Source organism: Rhinopithecus bieti, unplaced genomic scaffold, assembly GCF_001698545.2.
Source record: "Rhinopithecus bieti isolate Rb0 unplaced genomic scaffold, ASM169854v2 scaffold_73501, whole genome shotgun sequence".
Taxonomy (NCBI): domain Eukaryota; kingdom Metazoa; phylum Chordata; class Mammalia; order Primates; family Cercopithecidae; genus Rhinopithecus; species Rhinopithecus bieti.
This window is the reverse complement of record NW_016827557.1, coordinates 304,317-323,385: the sequence shown is the minus strand read 5'-3', so window position 1 is coordinate 323,385 and position 19,069 is coordinate 304,317. Positions and strand designations below refer to the sequence as shown.

Sequence of the window (19,069 nt, the reverse complement as noted above, 5' to 3'; positions counted from 1 at the left end):
GAAGGAGAAAGAGGGTGTATGGCTGGATCACAAGCTCCTGCCTCAGAAGTACAGCACTCTGTGGGAGTATCCTCAGTAGATGAAGGCAAAGGTGTGAACCGCCTCTCAGTGGCCCAGCGCTCAAGGGCGGGCCCTTCAGGAGAGGGCAAGGCCCACAGCCCATCCCTGACTCCCCACCCACCAGTCAGCTCACACTCCTGGGCTCCTTCCCAGGATGGGCTTGGGGGAGCCTCTCTCCTCAACATACAGTTGAGGCTGAAGGGTGAGGAATGCTCATTTGGCTCCCATCGTATGGATCCCCGCGGAGACCCTGGTGCCAGCTCTGTGGAAGGAGCCCTCGAACCTGCCAGCCAGTGCTCTTTTGCTTTAATTGGCCGAAGCAGTCAGTCTCTGGTGCTGTGACCCAATGTCTTTACAGTGTCCTACAAGCCTGCAGGACGGCTGGGAATGTGGAAACAATGGAAGAAGTCCCTGCCTTTGGGGACAGAGACCACGAACAGGTCTTGCAGTACAGGGTGGTAGGGAGGGCCTGACCCCTCCAGAGATGAGGACAGAAGCTTGTGGCAGAGACATGGCATTTGGGGTGTGTGGAGGGTGGTGGCATGTTGCCGCCACCTGGGAGTGGGGCAGGGAACACATGGCACAGCCAGGCTGGGCGGGCTCGGCTCAGAGGGCATGTGGCTGTCAGGATGGGAGTCATCTGAGAAGCTTCCCAGTGACTCACCCACCAGCAGAGAAAAGTGACTGGGACCTCTCCCCACATTCCCACCTATACCCCTGGATCTGGTCCCATGAATCCTACCATGATATATGTACCAAAGCAGTGTAGAGCAGTGGGTGCGGTGGAGCCCTGCACCCACCCTGCTCTGTGGAGAGGGCTCTGCTGCCCCCCGGCCCAGCCCCGGCCCAGCCCCGCTGGCACCCATACCACACTCCTCTTGGCCGTGTCCTCCAAGGACTGGATCACTTTCAGCCTCTGTTTAAACCGCATCTGCTCGATGTCCTCGGCTCTCAGGCTGCTGAATTTCTATAGGCAGAGGTGACTTGGTGAGATCAAGCCCACTGCCCGTAGCTACCCCAGACCCACACACCCCAGACTGTTGGGTTCGTGAGTGTGTTGTTGTGTTTTGTGTGGTGTTTGTGTAACATGAGCGGCCTGCCTAAACTTGGACTCCCTATTTCTGGCCTGGCCAAACTGACCCCACTGGGTGCTGACCTCATAGGACACTTTCAGGAGCTCAAAGATGTCCACCTCTGCAGGGGGGTCATCGCCGCTGGTCAGCAAGGCATGGAGGTGTGGGATAGGAGGAGAGACACTCTGCTTATTGACCACATTATCTAGGTATCTACAAAAGGCAGAGGACAACAGTCCAGACCATGCCCAGGCAGAGGGAGCCTCCTTCCCAACAGCTGGGTGATGTGGAGGGACCCCATGTTGACACAGACTCCTAACAAGGAGTCTGCTGAGGACTTGGGCACCCTGCAGGAGGGCAGAGGTGTGCCCCGGGAGGGCCCCCAGCAAGCTTGGGAGCTCTCTACAGGGCAGTGCCCCCAACAAGGCCTAAGCACTAACCCTGAGGACACCAGGCTGTTTTCTTAGTGGGGGGGGGGGTCCCTTGGGCAGGAATGCTTTACAACCCCAGGCCCTAACCAGTTGGAAGGACGACAAGCTTCCTCCCTTTGGCGGGGCCCTGGGGACGTGGGACCTTCTTGCCCTGGCCAAGAAGATTCAGGGATCAAAGGTTGAGTCGCAAGAGAAAGTCAGGTATGGGGAGGACTGCTGCAGCTCAGGGAATCAGCTTCTCTAGGGGCACAGTCCTGGGGATGGAGCCCCACCTCGGTCAGCTGCCCTAGCCCCGGCAGAGTTCATGGCCTCCCTGGGTCTCTGGGCTAAGCCTGACACTCAGGTGGGAGGAGGCAGCTGATTCTCCATGCCCATGGCCCTGGTAGTATCCCCAGTCTGACCCCTGCTCTGGAGGAGGCCCTATCCACTTATAGGAAGGGGCAGGAAAACCAGCCACAGACTCTGGCCACAGGCTGAGTATCTTGACATCAGTGTGAACCAAAAGCTACTTAGGCCCACAGTAGGGAGGTGACAACCGTGCTGGATCTGGAGAGTCCCAGGCAGCACCTGGCCTGGCCACAGGCAAGTGGTAGAGTCCCAGTCTGTTCCTGGGGGCTGGGGGCATTCCAGGTCATTCAAATACACTATGTAGGAGGGTGGGATTGCACAGAGCTCAGGGCAGGGCACAGTGTAGCCAGGAAGGGCCGGGGCGTGAAGGCCAGGCTGGGGGCTCGCTTTGCATAGAGGACCCAGGCGAGGGGGAGGGCCAGGTCTGATCAGAATCCTGGGATGTAGGCAGGTGAAAGACCTGAGAGGGGAACCCCAGGAAAAGGGCATGGTGGGCCTGAGCTGAGGCAGCAGGCTGAAGGGAAGCGGGGAAGGGACTGGATCCCAGACAGAATCTGCAAGCCATGGGATGTGGGGACTAAGGAGCAGGTGGAGGGGCTGGGATGACCCTGGGCCTTTGGCGTGACTAGCATGACATCAGCTCATCCAGCTGCTCCAGCGGGCCCAGGGCAGGCCTGCTCCCTCCAGGGCGTGGGGTCTGCATTGCAGCTGAGCTTGGGGAGGTATGACCAGGACCACCTGGTGGACATGAAATGCCCAGCTGTGCCACCAACTGAAATTGTGGTCACTGGATCCTGGCTCTGGGTTGCCCCTAGGAGAGGCATCCCCAACCCCCCATCTGAGCGGCGGCCCTCCAGCCAGCGTGCTCTGCCCACAGCTCCTGCTTTATTCCTCCTGGCACCTATCACTGAGCGCTGCTTCATCTCCCACTAGAAAGGAGCCGGCTCCTGACCTCAGAGCACCCCCGGGTCCAGCTGCGGCCTGGCACTTGGCAGGCACAATCACTGGAGCCTGACTGGACAGTGCCCAGGGCTGGTGAGGGGTTCTGCCGTGAGCTCCTAGCAGAAGGAGCCCGTCATGTCACCTGCCCAGCATGGTCATGGCCTCGCCCTCGTCGCTGCAGCCCAGCAGCTGCTCCATGTTGGCGTCCAGGACGGCCAGGGCCACCTGCAGGATCACCTTGATGCCCTCATAGAAAAAGCAGTCGACGATGACCACAGCACTCTCGAAGGGCATGACACTGAGGAAGAGGGTCAGGAACCAGGACAGCGAGATGCTGGAGATCACCCCCAGGTCCTGCATCTTCTCTGAGAGCTGCGGCAGGAAGTCTCTTGTGAGCTCTTCGAAGATGCCTTGGTCCACCAGGGCTCCTGCGGGCAGGATGAGCGAGGCTGATGGTGAGCCCACCCCATGGCCTGGGTGGGCCCTCGCCTGCAGCCTACCAGCCCTGGCCACTCCAGCACTGCCAGCTTTTCAGTGAGGGCTGAAGGGGACTTGGAGTGCCGGGAGAAAACAAGGACGAAAAAACACTTCAAGTCTTCTCTCTACAGCTCCCAAACCACTGGGCGAAATAACTGTTTCTTCCACTACACTTGAATTTTATTTTGGGGAAATACTGATTTCTCCCTGAGGCATGAGAGGTAAACAGCGCCCTCAGTGACTCTGTGTCCCATCCTGATTGCGAATAGATGCAGCTCTGAAGGGCTCTAAGAGCGGTAACTCCAAACACCAGATGGCAGGGGAAGGACAGGATAACACACTTAAATATGAACTTAATTAAATACTCTTGCAAGTCATTTCCATTTAATAACAGATTTCACTGGATGTGAGTTCAGTAAAGTTGAGCATCAGGTTACATGGGGAATATACACTCTCTAGTTTTGATGTTTGAAAGTTTCTGTAATCAGAAAGCTGACAGAAAGTTAGATGGATAGGAATTTAGGCTCTGAGGGGACTTTTATAAACCACCGAATGTGTAATACTACCCTCTAACTCCTAGGGAACCACGTGAAGCCTGGAGCTTGGCCTGGAAGGGCTGCCGCCCTCATGGAACCAGCAGGCACCTGGAGACTCAGGCAAGGCGGCACCTGGGGACACTCACCCACCACCCTGGTGTTGTAGTAGTCAGGCAGCATGCGCTCGCACAGGGCCACCAGGAGCCAGAAGGCCTCCTCCTCACTGCCATAGAGCAGGAGCACCGAGGTCACGATGTTCATCGCCTGGTGGGCAGAGACAGCCGGGGAGTGCTGGGCATCTGGTAATGAGAAACTGGCCCTGCCCAACTCCGGGAAATGTCAAAAGGCAATTTGTAGGGAACTGATTGAACAGAGAGTCGGCCAACTCCTTCAAACTGGGTCAGAAGGCACTGGGAAACCAGAGAAAGTGGACATCAACACATTACACTTCTGCTAAGTGGTGTTGGGTGTCAGAGGTGGGACGCATGACTGAGCTGACGTGGAGGTGAGCCACATGGCCAGAGCCCCACACCAAGGCCACTCACTGGGCACAGAACTAGGACCACGCACAGCCCTAGCTGCTAACAAGACCTTTAAGGCAAACAGAATGCCATTTGACTCAGCCAGGAAAATGCCTGGAGTTAAAACCAAAAGCTGCCAGAACTGCTAACCTAAAGCACAATTAAACATCCTCATGCCCATCACTATAACAGAATATAGCAAGTGTTGATGAGGATGTGGAGAAATCGAAACCCTTGTGAATTGCTGGTGGGAACATAAAATGGTGCAGCTGCTGGGGACGAAGTATGGAGTTCCTCAAAAAATTAAAAATAGGCCAGGCCACAGTAGCTTACGCCTTGTAATTCCAGCACTTTAGGAGGATGAGGAGGGTGGACCACTTGAGTCCAGGAGTTCAAGACCAGCCTGGGCCACACAGTGAGACCCCGTCTCTACAAAAAATACAAAACAGAGCTGGGTGTGGTGGTGTGCCCCTACAGCCCCAGCTACCCAGGAGGCTGAGGTGAGAGATCGACTGAGCCCAGTAGATGGAGGCTGCAGTGAGCCATGATCATGCCACTGACCTCTATTGTGGGCAACAGAAGGAGATCCTGTCTCAAAAAAAAAAGCCCAGGTATGGTGGCTGGTAGCTCACGTCTGTAATCTCAGCATTTTGAGAGGCTGAGGCAGAAGGATCCCTTGAGCCTAGGAGTTTGAGGCCCGTCTGGGCAAGACAGTGAGACCCCATGTCTTAAAAAAAAAAAATTAGCTGGGTATGGTGGCACATGTCTGTAGTCCCAGCTACTTGGGAGGCTGAGACAGGAGGATTCCCTTGTCTGAGGAGCTTGAGACCAGCCTGGACAACATAGCAAGACCCTGTCTCTAAAAAAATAAATTAAATAAATTAAAAATAGAAATACTGGCCAGACACAGTGACTTATACCCATAATCCCAGCACTTCAGGAGGCCAAGGCAGGTGGATCACCTGATGTCAGGAGTTCGAGACCAGCCTGGCCAACATGGCAAAAACCCGTCTCTACTAAAAATGCAAAACATTAGCTGGGCAAGGTGGCATGTGCCTGTAATCCCAGCTACTCGGGAGGCTGAGGCAGGAGAATCGCTTGAACATGGGAGGTGGAGGTTGCAGTGAGCCGAGATTGCGCCACTGCACTCCAGCCTGGGCAACAAGAGTGAGATTCTATCTCAAAAAAAAAAAAAGAAAAGAAAATGTGGTCTATGTAATATGATTGAGTCTTAGAAAGAAAAGAAATTCTTTTTTTTTTTGAGATGGAGTCTTGCTCTGTCGCCCAGGCTGGAGTGCAGTGGTGCGATCTTGGATCACTGCAAGCTCCTCCTCCCAGGTTCACACCATTCTCCTGTCTCAGTCTCCCAAGTAACTGGGACTACAGGCGCCCGCCACCTCGCCCGGCTAATTTTTTGTATTTTTAGTAGAGACGGGGTTTCACCATGTTAGCCAGGATGGTCTCGATCTCCTAGCCTTGTGATCTGCCCACCTCGGCCTCCCAAAGTGCTGGAATCACAGGTGTGAGCCACCGCGCCTGGACCGAAATACAGGAAATTCTGACACATTCATATGACATGGATGACCCTTGAGGATATCATGCTAAGTGAAATAAGCCAGGCACAGAAAGGCAAATACTGTATTATTTCACATATATGAGACACAGTTGTCCAATTCATAGTAATGGAAAGTAGAACAGTGGTTGCTATGGTGGTTGGGGCATGTTTAATGGGCACAGAGCTTTGGTTTTGCAAGATGAAAAGAGGTCTGGGGATGGATGGTGGTGACGGGTGCACAACAGCGTGAATGTGCTTAAAGCACTGAGCTGTACACTTAAAAATGGTGAACATGGGAAATTTTATGTTCTGTATACTTATTTTACCAAACACATAAAACAATCGAATGCTGCTGGGACTCAGACAAGAGTAGCAAGAGGACAACTTCTATCCGGCATGGGGATGAGATGAGCAAGTAATACTGTTTTTAAATTACATCTTTTTCTGCAGCTGGGCTCCTTCCTTGGGACATGAGGCAGGGTCACCACACAGGCCTGGGACCACAGGGACCTGCTCCTGTGAGCCTCTGGTGGCAGATGCTGTCTCTGGGCCCGTCAGGCCCCTTACCTGGCAGTAGCCGATGGTGGGGTTTCGGAAGGCATAGGCGGTCAGCACCCGCCGGAGGGCAGCAATCCCGAGCTCGTTCTGGAAGGCAGGGTGCTCAGGCATGGAGCGGTGCAGGTCTCGCTCGATCTCCTCCGTGGCCAGGCTATACTTCCCAGTGGACTTCTCCACCAGCTCAGCATAGTAGCCGGGGTGAGTCACCATCTCATTCCAGGCCCCTGGGGAGACATGGGTGCCGGCTGTCTCTGTCCTTCTTCTGGTACTTTGGGGGCAGTAACAGGGCAGGTTGGAGATACCGGTGCCCCACAGAGGAGAGGTGGGACTTGGGGTCAAGCACAAGCTGCGAGGCAAGCTTTCCTTTGTGCTCCCGGGGAGGCTGTTCTACCCAAAAGTTCAAGTGGTTGACTTGCCTCCTCCAGAAACCACGGGTATGAATGCTGTCAGAGCGCGTCTCAAGGAAAGAGGCCTCTAGGGGACCTGTTTCCCTCCCACTGTGGGCGGGAGGGCACCACCCGGCCAGCAGAGTGCCTGGCCCCCAGCCTCTGTTCCTCAGGATGCTCCTCCTGGTTGGGCCCCCGGCCACGGCCCAGAGCCCGGCTCCCGGCTATGTGAAAGTTGGGAGTACCTGCCTGGCCAGCTTAGGAGGCGGAGGTTGCAGTGAGCTGAGATTGCATCGGTTCAGGCCGGCTCAGGACCAGACGAGCTCACATGGAGAGAGCTTGGGGGCTGTGACTGGCTGAGACACAGAGAGAGCTTGGGGGCTGTGACTGGCTGAGACACGGAGAGAGCTTGGGGGCTGTGACTGGCTGAGACATGGGGAGAGCTTGAGGGCTGTGACTGGCTGAGCTGAGGCTGGGGGTGGCTGCCTCCCACTCACCGGAGAAGAGGAGCCACAGTTCTCCCCGGAGGCTCTCAGGGATGCCCTTCAGGACCAGTGCCCGTGTCTTGGCTGTGCGGTACATGCACACGCCGCGCCCATACTCGAAGAAGTGGATGTGCCAGGATTCCTCTTTCATCTTCTCCTTGGCCTGAGGGAAAAGCGCATCAGGGAGCCTGGGGGCCGAAGCGCATCTGAGTGCCGAGGCCTAGGCCAGGCCGAAAGCCTTGTGAACACTCCAGACAGCGCTGGCCTGCAGGTGTGGCCTTCCTCACGATTCCCGGGAAAGACCAGGCCACGCTGAGCCACACCTCCCAAGGCTCAGGAGACCGGCTCCTCAGCGGGAGGGCCCTTCCCTTCAGAGGCCTGGAGCCCATGGCTAACAGCACCACCGAGCAGGTCAGTGGGGCCCCGAGAGAGTGCCTGCTCCGCCCACGCTGCCAGGGTGCAGCCTGGATGGGCACTGCCCAGTGGTCAGCCTAGGGCCCTGAGGGAAGGCACAGGCCCAGGACTGGATCCAGCTTTCCTCCTGAGGGCTCCGCTCTGGACGGAGGCTGGAGTGCCGGCGCTCAGGGCTCACCCCTTTGGCTCCAAGGTCCTCCATGGGCGAGTTTTTCTGGAAGAGCTTGAGCAGGCCCTGGGATGCGGTTGGCACCTCATGCGCACAGAAGCTCTGTCGGCTGCTGAGGGGAGAGGCTGGGCTGGCAGGCTGCTCCGGCACCTCCTGAGGAGCTGGGGAAGACTAAAAAATAAAACAGGGAAGGGGACGCCTAACAACTGTGCTGCCGGGCAGCCTCTGATGTGCCGTCCACCCAGAGCTGGACCAGGGCCCGGTGCAGAAAGGGCCATGGGGGCGAGCGGCACATGGAGAAGAGCCTGTCTGGTTGGGCAGGAGGCTGTGGCTGCAGCTCCGCCCTCAGCTCTTCTCTGGCTGCCGGACACCGAGTCCTCAGTAACCAAACCCACCCTCACCAGCGAGTCAGTCTCAGGGAGTGAATTCTGGGCTCACCCTGTGGGGCCCTTTTCTGAGGGAGGTCAATGTAACGAACAGGAGAGGCCCTATCCTAACATGGAGGCACATCCCTGCCCACTCTCGGGCCCATGCTTCTTGGGCTGCACAGAGGGTTGGGCAATGGCCTGTGATGTTGATCTGGGCTCAGGGTGGGTTTGGGGTGACTGCGTCACCCAGTTGCCACCAAGGAAATGAGTGGCCCTTCTGCAGGAGTGTTGGGATAACCCAGGGAGCACGCAAGGCCTGCTGCTGCCATCATGGTGCCACACGGGCCTAAGAGTGATGCTGTCTTGGCAGAAAGCAAAGTCCAGTGTGGGAGAGCCCAGCTCGACTGGGGCCAGCTGACTGCCTGAGCTTCTTGGCTCTGCAGGTGGTAGATTCCCCATGGTGAACTCCGGCCTGGGCTGGGCTCTCTATCCCTCACACCCTCCCGGTGGCTCTGGTCCCGTGGTCATGGTCCCACTGCACCCAGGGATGGGGCAGCAGCCAACGTGCTGGGCGCCCTCCTAAGACACTTCATATTCTGCGTTTTTTGAGAGAACCCTGATCTTGACTGTGGTGATGGCTTCATGGGGGTATACACGTTAAAACGTACCAAATTGTATTCCTTAAATATGTACAGTGTATTGCATATCCATTTTACCTCAATAAAGTTATTAATATAAAAGGAATAAAGAAAAAAAAAGAGAGAGAACTCTGCTAGGTTCACACCCACAGTCTACCCCTCTGCCCCCCATGATGTTACAGAAATGGCTTTTGGGTCCACTTAAACAAATGTTTACGACGAGCCGCCTGAATCCAGTGGGCACAGCCCCCTTGCAGACCGACTGCCTGCCTGGAGATCCTGCTTCCCACCTGAGCTCCCCCAGAGGGACTGACTAGGACACACATGGGCTTGCAGGCTGTGAGGTGCCTTGGAGAATCACAAATCTTAGTGCCAGGGAAGGAGCCAGACCGCCAGGTGTGTGCTGCACAGCAGACGCGTGCTCCCGGTGAGGCGGCAAGCGTGACACCGAGCTTGGGGACCAGGTTGCTTTCTGCAGAAGCTTGGCTCAGGTCCCGCCTTACATTCAGGCTCACTGGCCTCAGGTGGGCTCTCAGAGCTGCCTGGGATCCTATGTATTCCTAGTCCAGTCCTCCCTGCTTCCCCGAGGTAACCACTTCACATAAAGCTCCAAAACCACCTGCCATCCTTGCATCCCACTGAACCACACTTCTTCCTGTTAAAGTGAGCACACGGGAACAATCTGAGCCCTCCACAGATGACTGCCAGCCTGCCCACCCACCTGCCTGCACCTGGACCCCATCCCCTGCCTTCTCTGCAGGAGTCGCTCTCCAGCACAGAATTATACTGTTATTCCCCTAAAGGCCACCCCCACTTAACCTGGGTGTTGTTCACATGCTATGCTCACTCTGCGAAGATTCATCCGGTTGTACACTGTATGTGTACTTCTGGATATGTATGTTAAACTTCAGTTAAAATTCTAGCCCTCCCAAAAGTTACCTCATTACTTTCTGCTGACCTTCACACAAAACTTCTTGAAAGAGATGCTTAATCTGTCTCCTTTCTCCAAGTTTTTTCCCGTGTCAAAAAGCGTATATTTATACTGTAATAATTTTATGCTAATACCATTATATAGTTCCCTTAGTCCTCTCTTTTTAAGATGTCAATTCCCTACTATAAGCAATATTGAAATTAGCTAGTAGGCCTTTTCTTCCCACTTTCCTCCCTCTCTGCCAACATCTGATCAAAAGGATATAATTTTAATTAATAAGGCAATCAGTGAGCTTACTCTACTTTCCATACACCTTCCTTTTTTTTTTTTTTTTTTGAGATGGAGTCTTGCTCTGTCACCCAGGCTGGAGTACGGAGGTGCAACCTCCACCTCCTGGGCTCAGGCAATTCTCCTGCCTCAGCCTCCCAAGTACCTGGGATTACAGGCGTGCGCCACCATGCCCGGCTAAGTTTTGTATTTTTAATAGAGACGAGGTTTCACCATGTTGGCCAGGCTGGTCTCAAACTCCCTACTACAGGTGACCTGCCTACCTCGGCCTCCCAAAGTGTTGGGATTACAGGCGTGAGCCACCAAGCCCAGCCTCATATACCTTCCTGATCTCAGGTTTTGATTGTACTATGTCTCCATCATCAGAGACCATAACATTTACATACTGTCACCTCTATTCCTACTATCTAACCTTAATTCCACAGCTAAATATATTCAATGCTACCACCAGTCCTTATGCCCAAGCTGCTTCCATCACTCCTTGGTTGTCTGGAGTCTATTCTCCAGCAGACTCCACAGAAGCTGAGAGAGCCCCTGAACTCCTCTGCATGTTCTTTACAGCCTATGGTCTTTATACCTGAAGGTCAGTTCAGCTGGGTATAAAATCCTTGGGTCACAGCTTCTTTTACTGTATATCTTAAAAATGTTACTTTGTATAATCTCAGCACTTTGGGAGGCTGAAGCAGGTGGATCACTCTAGGTCAGGAGTTCAAGACCAGCCTGGCCAACATAGTGAAATCTCAACCCCATCTCTACGAAAAACGCAAACATTAGCCAGGCATGGTGAAACGCACATGTAGTCCCAGCTACTCAGGAGGCTGAGGGACGAGATTGCATGAACCTGGGAGGCAGAGGTTGCAGTGAGCCGAGATTGTGCCACTGCACAGCAGGAGACACCCCCCGCCCAACCTCCACCAAAAAGTTACTCTAAAATGTTGTTACTGTATCACAAAGTCTGATACCTCTCTGAGGAGGAATCTCTCAGGATCTTGGTCCACTGCAACCTCCATCTCCCACCTCCTGGGTTCAAGTGATTCTTGTGCCTCAGCCTCCCGAGTAGCTGGGATTCCAGGCATGTGCCACCACACCTAGCTTATTTTTGTATTTTTAGTAGAGACAGAGTTTCACCATGTTGGCCAGACTGGTTTTGAACTTCTGGCCTCAAGTGATCTGCCTGCTTTGGCCTCCCAAAGTGCTGGGATTACAGTTGTGAGTCACTGTGCCCAGCCTGGACTAATTTTTAAATCTTTAAAATCGAATAGTTTTATGAGATTATATGTCAATATTGACTATTTTGTGTTGATTTTTCTAGACATTCAATGTGCCCTTCCACTATACAAGTTCAAGCTTATTTTCTAAGTTTTCCTGAATCATGGTTTCTATTACCTGCTATTCCACCATTTTTCTCTGGGAAGGGTGTGGGGTGGCACTACAATTATATGTAAGTTGGATCTTCTTTGCCTGACTTCTTTATCCCTTCTCTGGACAATTTCTTCTCTATTTGTTTGAGTCTTGTCTGACTCCATTTTTCTCTGGTCTCTTCCTTATTTACCTTAATGTATTTTCATTCTTGTGTTCCTGATTTTCATTTCAGAAACATGTTTTTTTTTTCTTATTTCCTCCTGAGTCCTGTCAACTCTCTTCACATTTTTCTGTTGACTAGCCACTTTTAACCTGAGCTTTCTAAACATTTTTAATTTATACCATTCTTTAGTAGTTTCTATAGTTTTTCTAATTCCTTTGAGATCACTTGGAAACATCAGGACACAGTTTTCATCTGTCTGGAGGAATGTTTTTCTGGTGTGCTTTCATTATCTGTGGAAGGTTATCTGGTTCACTCTCTCCCCACAATATCTTTGTACAGGGTGTGATCAGCATCTTTTCCTGTTCTTTCAGCAGGATGTTCTATGTATGGGCAGTTGTGGGTCACAGTAGCTTTCTGAACTCCACAGCTGGAGGGGCTTTTCCCTGCAGTGGTCAGTCTGTGTAGCCCTTGCTCCTGTACTTTCTAGGATCAGCCACCTCTTTCTTGTATCTGAAGCTTTTCTCCTTTACCCCAAGTGTTCCTGCTCTGTTCAATCCCAGCCCTTTTTTTGCGGGGGTGGGCTCTTTTCTTTCAGGAGAGAAGTTTGTGTCAAGGGCATGGGCTTCCCTCACATTCCTGATCTTTCCTCAGCCGTATAATATGTCAGGCAGCGATAAGGCTGTGGATAGAAATAAAGCAGGATTTTGTGCTTCCATTAATAAAAAAGCCTCCTCTATAAACTGGAGCCTGAGAAACCTTCCCCAGTCTCACTGGCTCTCTCAGATTCACTTGGTGAGGTTTCCATTTGCTGAGTAGTCTCTTGTGAGGGGTATTCTGGTGACTTCTGGATTCCTTGGCTCTTAGGACAGTCGGAGCCCCTTTTCCTTCCCGCCATTGCCTCAGCACAGCTACTGGCTCTGTGTCTGCACAGAGTCATGTCACAGTTGGTAGTCTGGCACCCATCTATGGTGCATAGTTGGTGCATAGAGCATAGCATGGAGGTTCCTCGAAATATTAAAAATAGAATTGCTATACAATCCAGCAATTCCACTCCAGGGTATGTCCCCAAAAGAACTGAAAGCAAAGATTCAAACAGACATCTGTACACCCATGTTCACAGCAGTGTTACTCATAGTAGCCATGAGGTGGAAGCAGTCCAAGTTTCAATGGATGAACAAAATGTGGCTTATCCATAAAATGGCATGTGATTCAGCCTTAAAAAAGAAATCTTAAGCATGCTACAACAAGAATGAACCTGGAGGACATCATGCTAAATGAAATAAGCCAGGCACAAAAGGGAAAATACTATATGCTTCCACTTATGTGCATTACCTATAATAGATCAACTCAAAGAGTCAAAAGGTAGAATGGTGCTTGCTAGGGGCTGGGAGACTGGGGACTGAGGAGTTACTGTTTAATGGGTTCAGAATTTCAGTTTTGCAAAATTGAAAAAGTTCTGTGGATGGATGGTGGTGATGGCATAACAATGTGAATGTACTTAATGGTAAATGTTGTTATGTGTGTTTTACCACAATAATATCTCCTGAATCTGACCCCTTCTTACCACCTACACTGCTCCTACCTTTGATGCTGGACTCTATCATCTTGTGCCCTGCTACTGTGGTGGCCTCCAGCCGGCCTCCTTGCTTCTGCTCTTGCCACTCTCTAGTGGCGGCCTCCAGCCAGCCTCCTTGCTTCTGCTCACTCCTCTGAGTGGCGGGCCCTCCCAGCAAGCCTCCTTGCTTCTGCCTCTTGCCCCTCTTCTAGCCCAGCATCTGCCCAAGAGAGATGATGACAGCCACAAATGTAATTGTAAATTTTCTAGTAGCCACATTAAAAAGTCCTAAAATAAATTGAGGTTAATTTTAACAATATATTTTACTTAATCTAATATATCCAAAATATTTGCATTTCAACAGGAATCAATTAAAAAATGATGGAGTGGCCAGGTGTGGTGGTTCACTCCTGTAATCCCAGCACTTCGGGAGGCTGAGGCAGGTGGATCATCAGAGGTCAGGAGTTCAAGACCTATCTGGCCAACATGGCGAAAACCTATCTCTACTAAAAATACAAAATTAGTTGGGCATAGTGGTAGATGCCTGTAATCCCTGCTACTTGGGAGGCTGAGGCAGGAGAATCACTTGAACTTGGGAGGCAGAGGTTGCAGTGAGCCAAAACTGCCCCACTGCACTCCAGCTTGGGTGACAGAGCAAGACTCTGTCTCTCAAAAAAAAAAAAAAGGGAGATATTTTATGTTTTTCTTTTCATACTAAGTCTCCAAAACCCACATATAGTGAACACTTACCGTACATTTCCACTGGGACCTGCTGGGTTTCCAGTGCTCCACGGCTACACGTGGCTGCTATACTACACGGGGCACCTCTAATCCACTGGCAACGTGGGCGGCCTCAGTAACCCCATTAACACGTAAACAGGTCCTGCCCTCCTCTGGTCATGACTCTTCACTGGCTTCTCATCTCACCTACAGTCAAAGCTGCAGCACTCACAGGGTCTACGGACTTTTGGTGACTTGGCCTTCTGCCACCTCTCTGGTCTCACCTCCTACACCTGGTCAGTCTCCTAAGCCCTGGTCCCAGGAGCCCGTGCCACGCCCAATCCTGTCTTCCAGCTTGCTGTGCTCTCTGCCTCCAACACTCTGCCCCAGACACACTATGGCTCGTTCCTCTGCTTCTTTCAAGTTTCTCCTTCAGTGCTGCCTGATCAAAGAGGTCACCCATGAGTAACAGAGAGAAAATGGAGCCCCCTTCTTTCCTCTGGCACTCCTGATCCCCTCATCCTGCTTTATTTCAACCCACAGCCCTTATCACTGCCTGCAATATTGTATGTTTATTTGCTTACTGTCTCCCTCACTGGAATATTAGCTCTAAGTGAACATGCACACTGTCTGATGTGTTCACTGTTCTATTCCTGGGGCCTAGAATAGCAGCAGGCACCTAACAGGAATGCAATAAAATGTGTTTGCATACATAAAGCCGAGTGCCTGGGAGGGGCCAAGAGTGGTGCTTACTCAGCTTTCAGGAAGTGTGGGGCCTCATGAAGGCAGAGGAGGCTTGACCACCCTGTTCACTGCCCCTGCCACTCAATCCAACTTCACTCTTTCTTGAAATCCCAGATGAAGCCCAACTTCCTCCACACCTTTCTTAATATCTCCAATCCACACTGATTCCGCCCACCCCTTCCCACCCACTCATCTATGTAGTAATTTATTTAGCATCTATTATTGCGGCAGACAATGTAAAGGCCTGCCTGGGCCAGACCACACACGGTTCTAGAGCACTGAGGACACGTGCAGCCACAGCTCCCATGCCTGTTGCCCAATGAGACGGGGCCTGCAGGGCTGGGCACTGATTTTTCCAGAGAAGCTGGATCTGTGAATTTATATATGGACTCTTCTAATGGCCAAATGTTTTTGCAAATTCAGACTCAACAACAGCAGCAGCACATCCATCTTGTCACACCAGAAAGCAAGGAATCAAAGACGACCAGTGGTGTGCCCAGGGACTCTCAAGGCCAGCCCAGATGAGTCCCTCTGGCCACATATAGAATAAGCATAGTGATTCCAGTGGAAAGACACACATCAAGTTGCTTAAATCCATACGTTCATAATTACAATAAAAAGTAAACCAAAAAACTCACTGGTCACATGTGGAAGACACTAGAAAACCAACTCATCATTATTTTGACAACTGGAGAGTAAGAAGGAAGAGTAAAAGATGTATTCTGCCTTTCCTCTATGAACCGTGCCTGGGGTCAGTTTCCCTCTTTGGGAGAATTTCAGCTCCCAGATGAAAGGAGGAATGGAATGAGCGTGCCGCTGGCCGCTGGATCCAAGCATATTCTCAACGACAGACAGTAGCATAGAGAGGTGGCCGGTCGCCCGACATCTCTTGTTGGAAGTAAACAGCACCTCGAGCCTGCCCACAGGCAAACCTGCCAGAACCAAAATCAGCTGAGCCTGATTGTGATCATGGCTCTCAGTCTCACTGCTCAACCAACTTAAAGGAAACAGGGGACACAGGAGCTTGCTAAATGCCTGCAGTGGATGCAATCAGCAAAATCAGACAATGAGAGACTATATGGCACAAGTTGCCGATTCCTTCAACAAAATACTGTGGAAGAATAAACAAGAACTAGGTGGAACAGAAGCCCATAGATTAAAGGGATTTAAGAGACCTATCAATCAACAGTGACGTGTGACTTTTGTGTGTCTCAGTTCAAATAATCAAACAGTGAAAAGTACACGGGGAAGTGTGTACTTTTTTGATGTGTACAATATTTGATGATATTAAGGAATTATTAAGTTTGCTGGTACAATAGTGATACTGCAGTTCTACCGGCCAGAACTTCAGACTGAAAGCCTGGCACGGAAGGCCATGAGAACAAAGCCGAAGTATATAGGCCTCCACAGTGTGGCTTTGCTCTCAGTGCAGCAGCAACGCAGAAAGGACGGCCAGAGAGGGTTCCTCGTGGGGCCAGAGAGGCTTCCTCGTGGGCACTGGGCCCAGCAGGAGTGAGGAGTATCAGGGTGTGTGGCTAGGGCAGCAGAGAGGCTGTGATGTTGCTGGGCAGTGTGGGTCTGGGCTAGGGGTCTCTTGCCAGCTCCGACACATCAGCCCCTAGGCGGAGGCCCACAGCAGGCACCATGGGGTCAGGCTCCAGCGGGGAGGCTGACGCATGCCCTGGCTCTTCCTGACCCTGTTGCTCCCAAGGGGCTTCTCACCTCTGTGCTAGGGTCCACAACGCTGGCTTTCCTGCTCCCAACGATACTGCCTGGCTGCTTGGATGGCGTTTTCTGGAGGAAGTCAGAGATCCTCTGAACCAAGAAATCACGGTCTTTCAGGTTGGCAAACAGGAATGTCATTTTGCTTTTGGTGCTGATGGACAGGGGGCTGGGCAGCACGCTGGAGCTGTCGGCTTTTTCGACAATGGTCACCTGAGAAGGTGGAAGAACTCTTTTTGGTGTCTGTATCTCAGGTCCTGCTGCTGGGCATGCTTTGTGAATGGCAGACTGTCATGCAGCTCTCCCCTCCTGGGCACAATGCAGTGAGTGGCCCGACTGCCCTCATATTCTGACTCTGCCACCCGCTGCACGTAACCCCGACCAAGCTGCCTGTGCCTCTAAGGTCCTGTTTTTCCTGTCGATGGGGGTGAGCACACTGGCAGTGCAGGGCGGTTCTGAGGATGATGATGTAAAGTGTTCAGCCTAGCTGCTGGCCTTCACTGGCTCTCAGAAGGCTGTCCTAAAGCAGGGCAAGCGGTCCCTTGCTTGCAGGACTGTCCCCTGCACTTGTTCCCAGGGAACACTTTTTGACAGCAGGGGTCCTGGAACTTGGCTCTGAACCCTTCTGAGGTGTGGAGGGCACAGGACAGGCTTTAGCGGGCACCTCTGCAGAGCCCAAGGCCTGGCAGGGAGATGGACGAGGGATGCACCAGCTGAGCACAGTCAGCAGGGGTGAGTGCTGGGAAGGGGGAAGGCTGGGTGGCCCCAGGGGAGGCAGCCACTGAGCTAAGACCTGGTCCAGCCAGGTGAGTGCTGGGGAAGAGATGGGTGGGGGCACAGCAGTCACCCTGCAGACAGGGGTGGGACTGCCTGAGGGAGGAAGAGAAGGCCAGAGAAGCCAGAACAGCATGACTGGGGATGCGGTGGGGGAGTGTGTGTGCACTCTTTATGTCTGTGTGTGAGCATATACATGGGGTGTGCCTGGGCGCAGGTCTGAGAGGTGGCAGAGGCGCACAGAAGGCCTCACAGGTCACAGGAGGGAGGTGGGAGAAGACACTAGAGGACTCTAAGCAGGTTGCCAACATGCTCTGACATTTCAAATTTTGCTGGTTGCTGTGGGAGGATGTGTCATAAAGGGACTAAGTGTGTTGGGCCAGGTGTGGTAGCTCATGCCTGTAATTCCAACACTTTGGAAGGCTGAGGAGGAAGGATCACTTGAATCCAAAAGTTTGAGACCAGCCTGGGCAACAAGATGAACCCCTGTCTCTGTTAAAACAACAACAACAACAACAAAAAAAACAGCTAGGTGTGGTGGCACACATCTGTTGTCCCAGCTACCTGGGAGGTTGAGGTGGGAGAATCACTTAAGCCTGGGAGATTGAGGCTGCAGTGAGCCATGATCACACCACTGCATTCCTGCCTAGGCAAGAGTGAGACCCTGTCTCAAAAAAAAACAAAAACAAAAAAAACAAAGCGGAGGTGGGGGTTAAGTGTGGTTAGGGAGTGGCTAAAGGAGATGATGGTGTCTTAGGTGGCAGCCATGGAGAGGAAGGGCTGAGCTCTGCGGGGTGAGCTGGCAAGACATGCTGTAGGTAGGACACAGGGAGGAGGGAGAGGTTGGAATCTAGGCTGATACGTGGTTTTTACCTGGGCAAAGAGTGGAAGAGGGGTCACTTCCCAAGGGAAGTATGGAAGGGCGTGGTTGGGAGTGAAATTCAAGAGCCCACTACACCCACAGAGTGAGCTGCGTGCGCAGGAGCCTGCAGGATGGAACGTGGAGGAGCAGGTGTGTTGAGGGGTCGGCGTTGGCCGCCTCCACCCTGACCAGCTGCAGAGTTCATCACCAGAGCAAACTCAGCCCTCTAGTGTGAGCTAGTCCTGCTCCCCAAGCCCTCCAGTGTGGGTTAGTCCTGCTCCCCGAGCCCTCCAGTGTGGGCTAGTCCTGCTCCCCGAGCTCCACCAGGGTTCTACCATCTGAGATGTCAAAGGCCCGGCAGGAGAAATTCAAATGGAGCTTCAGGTGTTAGGATGACCCCTAGGCCCAGGGACCAGGTCAGTACAGTGCCCGGGACAGATCCACAGGGCCCTAGTGCTAATAGAATGTGGGGTCCGGGTCACACCTGAGCCTCTCAACCTGGAGCTTTTAGAGCTGTAGCTCTTCTGAGTTCCTTCCCTCTGACTTCTCTTGGGGAAACTGAGGCAGCAACTATCCCACACCTATTCTCAGCTACAGCTACACCTTGAGAGATTTGTGCAAATGGTAGGAAGGTCTTTAAGAATCTCAGCTGGGCGTGGTGGCTCATGTCTGTAATCCCAGCACTTTAGGAGGCCGAGGTGGGCGGATCACAAGGTCAGGAGATCAAGACCATCCTGGCTAACACAGTGAAACCCCGTCTCTACTAAAAATCCAAAAAATTAGCTGGGCGTGGTGGCAGATGCCTGTAGTCCCAGCTACTCGGGAGGCTCAGGCAGGAGAATGGCATGAACAGTGAGCAGAGATCACACCTCTGCACTCCAGCCTGGACAACAGAGCAAGACTCCATCCCAAAAATAAATAAATAAATACATAAATAAAAATAAAAGAATCTCACTTACTGCTTTTTTTTTTTTTTTTTGAGACGGA

The 19,069-nt window shown here is 52.4% G+C and overlaps 1 protein-coding gene across 2 annotated transcripts in view; it reads right to left on the bottom strand.

Moving 5' to 3' along the window:
* The window catches only part of TBC1D9B (TBC1 domain family member 9B), a 41,110-nt gene that overhangs the window by 9,881 nt on the left and 12,160 nt on the right, over window positions 1-19,069 (bottom strand). For both annotated transcript variants that reach the window (XM_017863959.1, XM_017863960.1), the window contains exons 6-13: window positions 16,447-16,659; window positions 7,965-8,126; window positions 7,385-7,535; window positions 6,511-6,725; window positions 4,014-4,131; window positions 2,997-3,282; window positions 1,217-1,346; window positions 929-1,027 (exon numbers count right to left, since the gene is read on the bottom strand). In XM_017863959.1, the coding sequence (XP_017719448.1) occupies window positions 929-1,027; window positions 1,217-1,346; window positions 2,997-3,282; window positions 4,014-4,131; window positions 6,511-6,725; window positions 7,385-7,535; window positions 7,965-8,126; window positions 16,447-16,659 (1,374 nt within the window). The remainder of the gene's footprint in view (window positions 1-928; window positions 1,028-1,216; window positions 1,347-2,996; window positions 3,283-4,013; window positions 4,132-6,510; window positions 6,726-7,384; window positions 7,536-7,964; window positions 8,127-16,446; window positions 16,660-19,069) is intronic.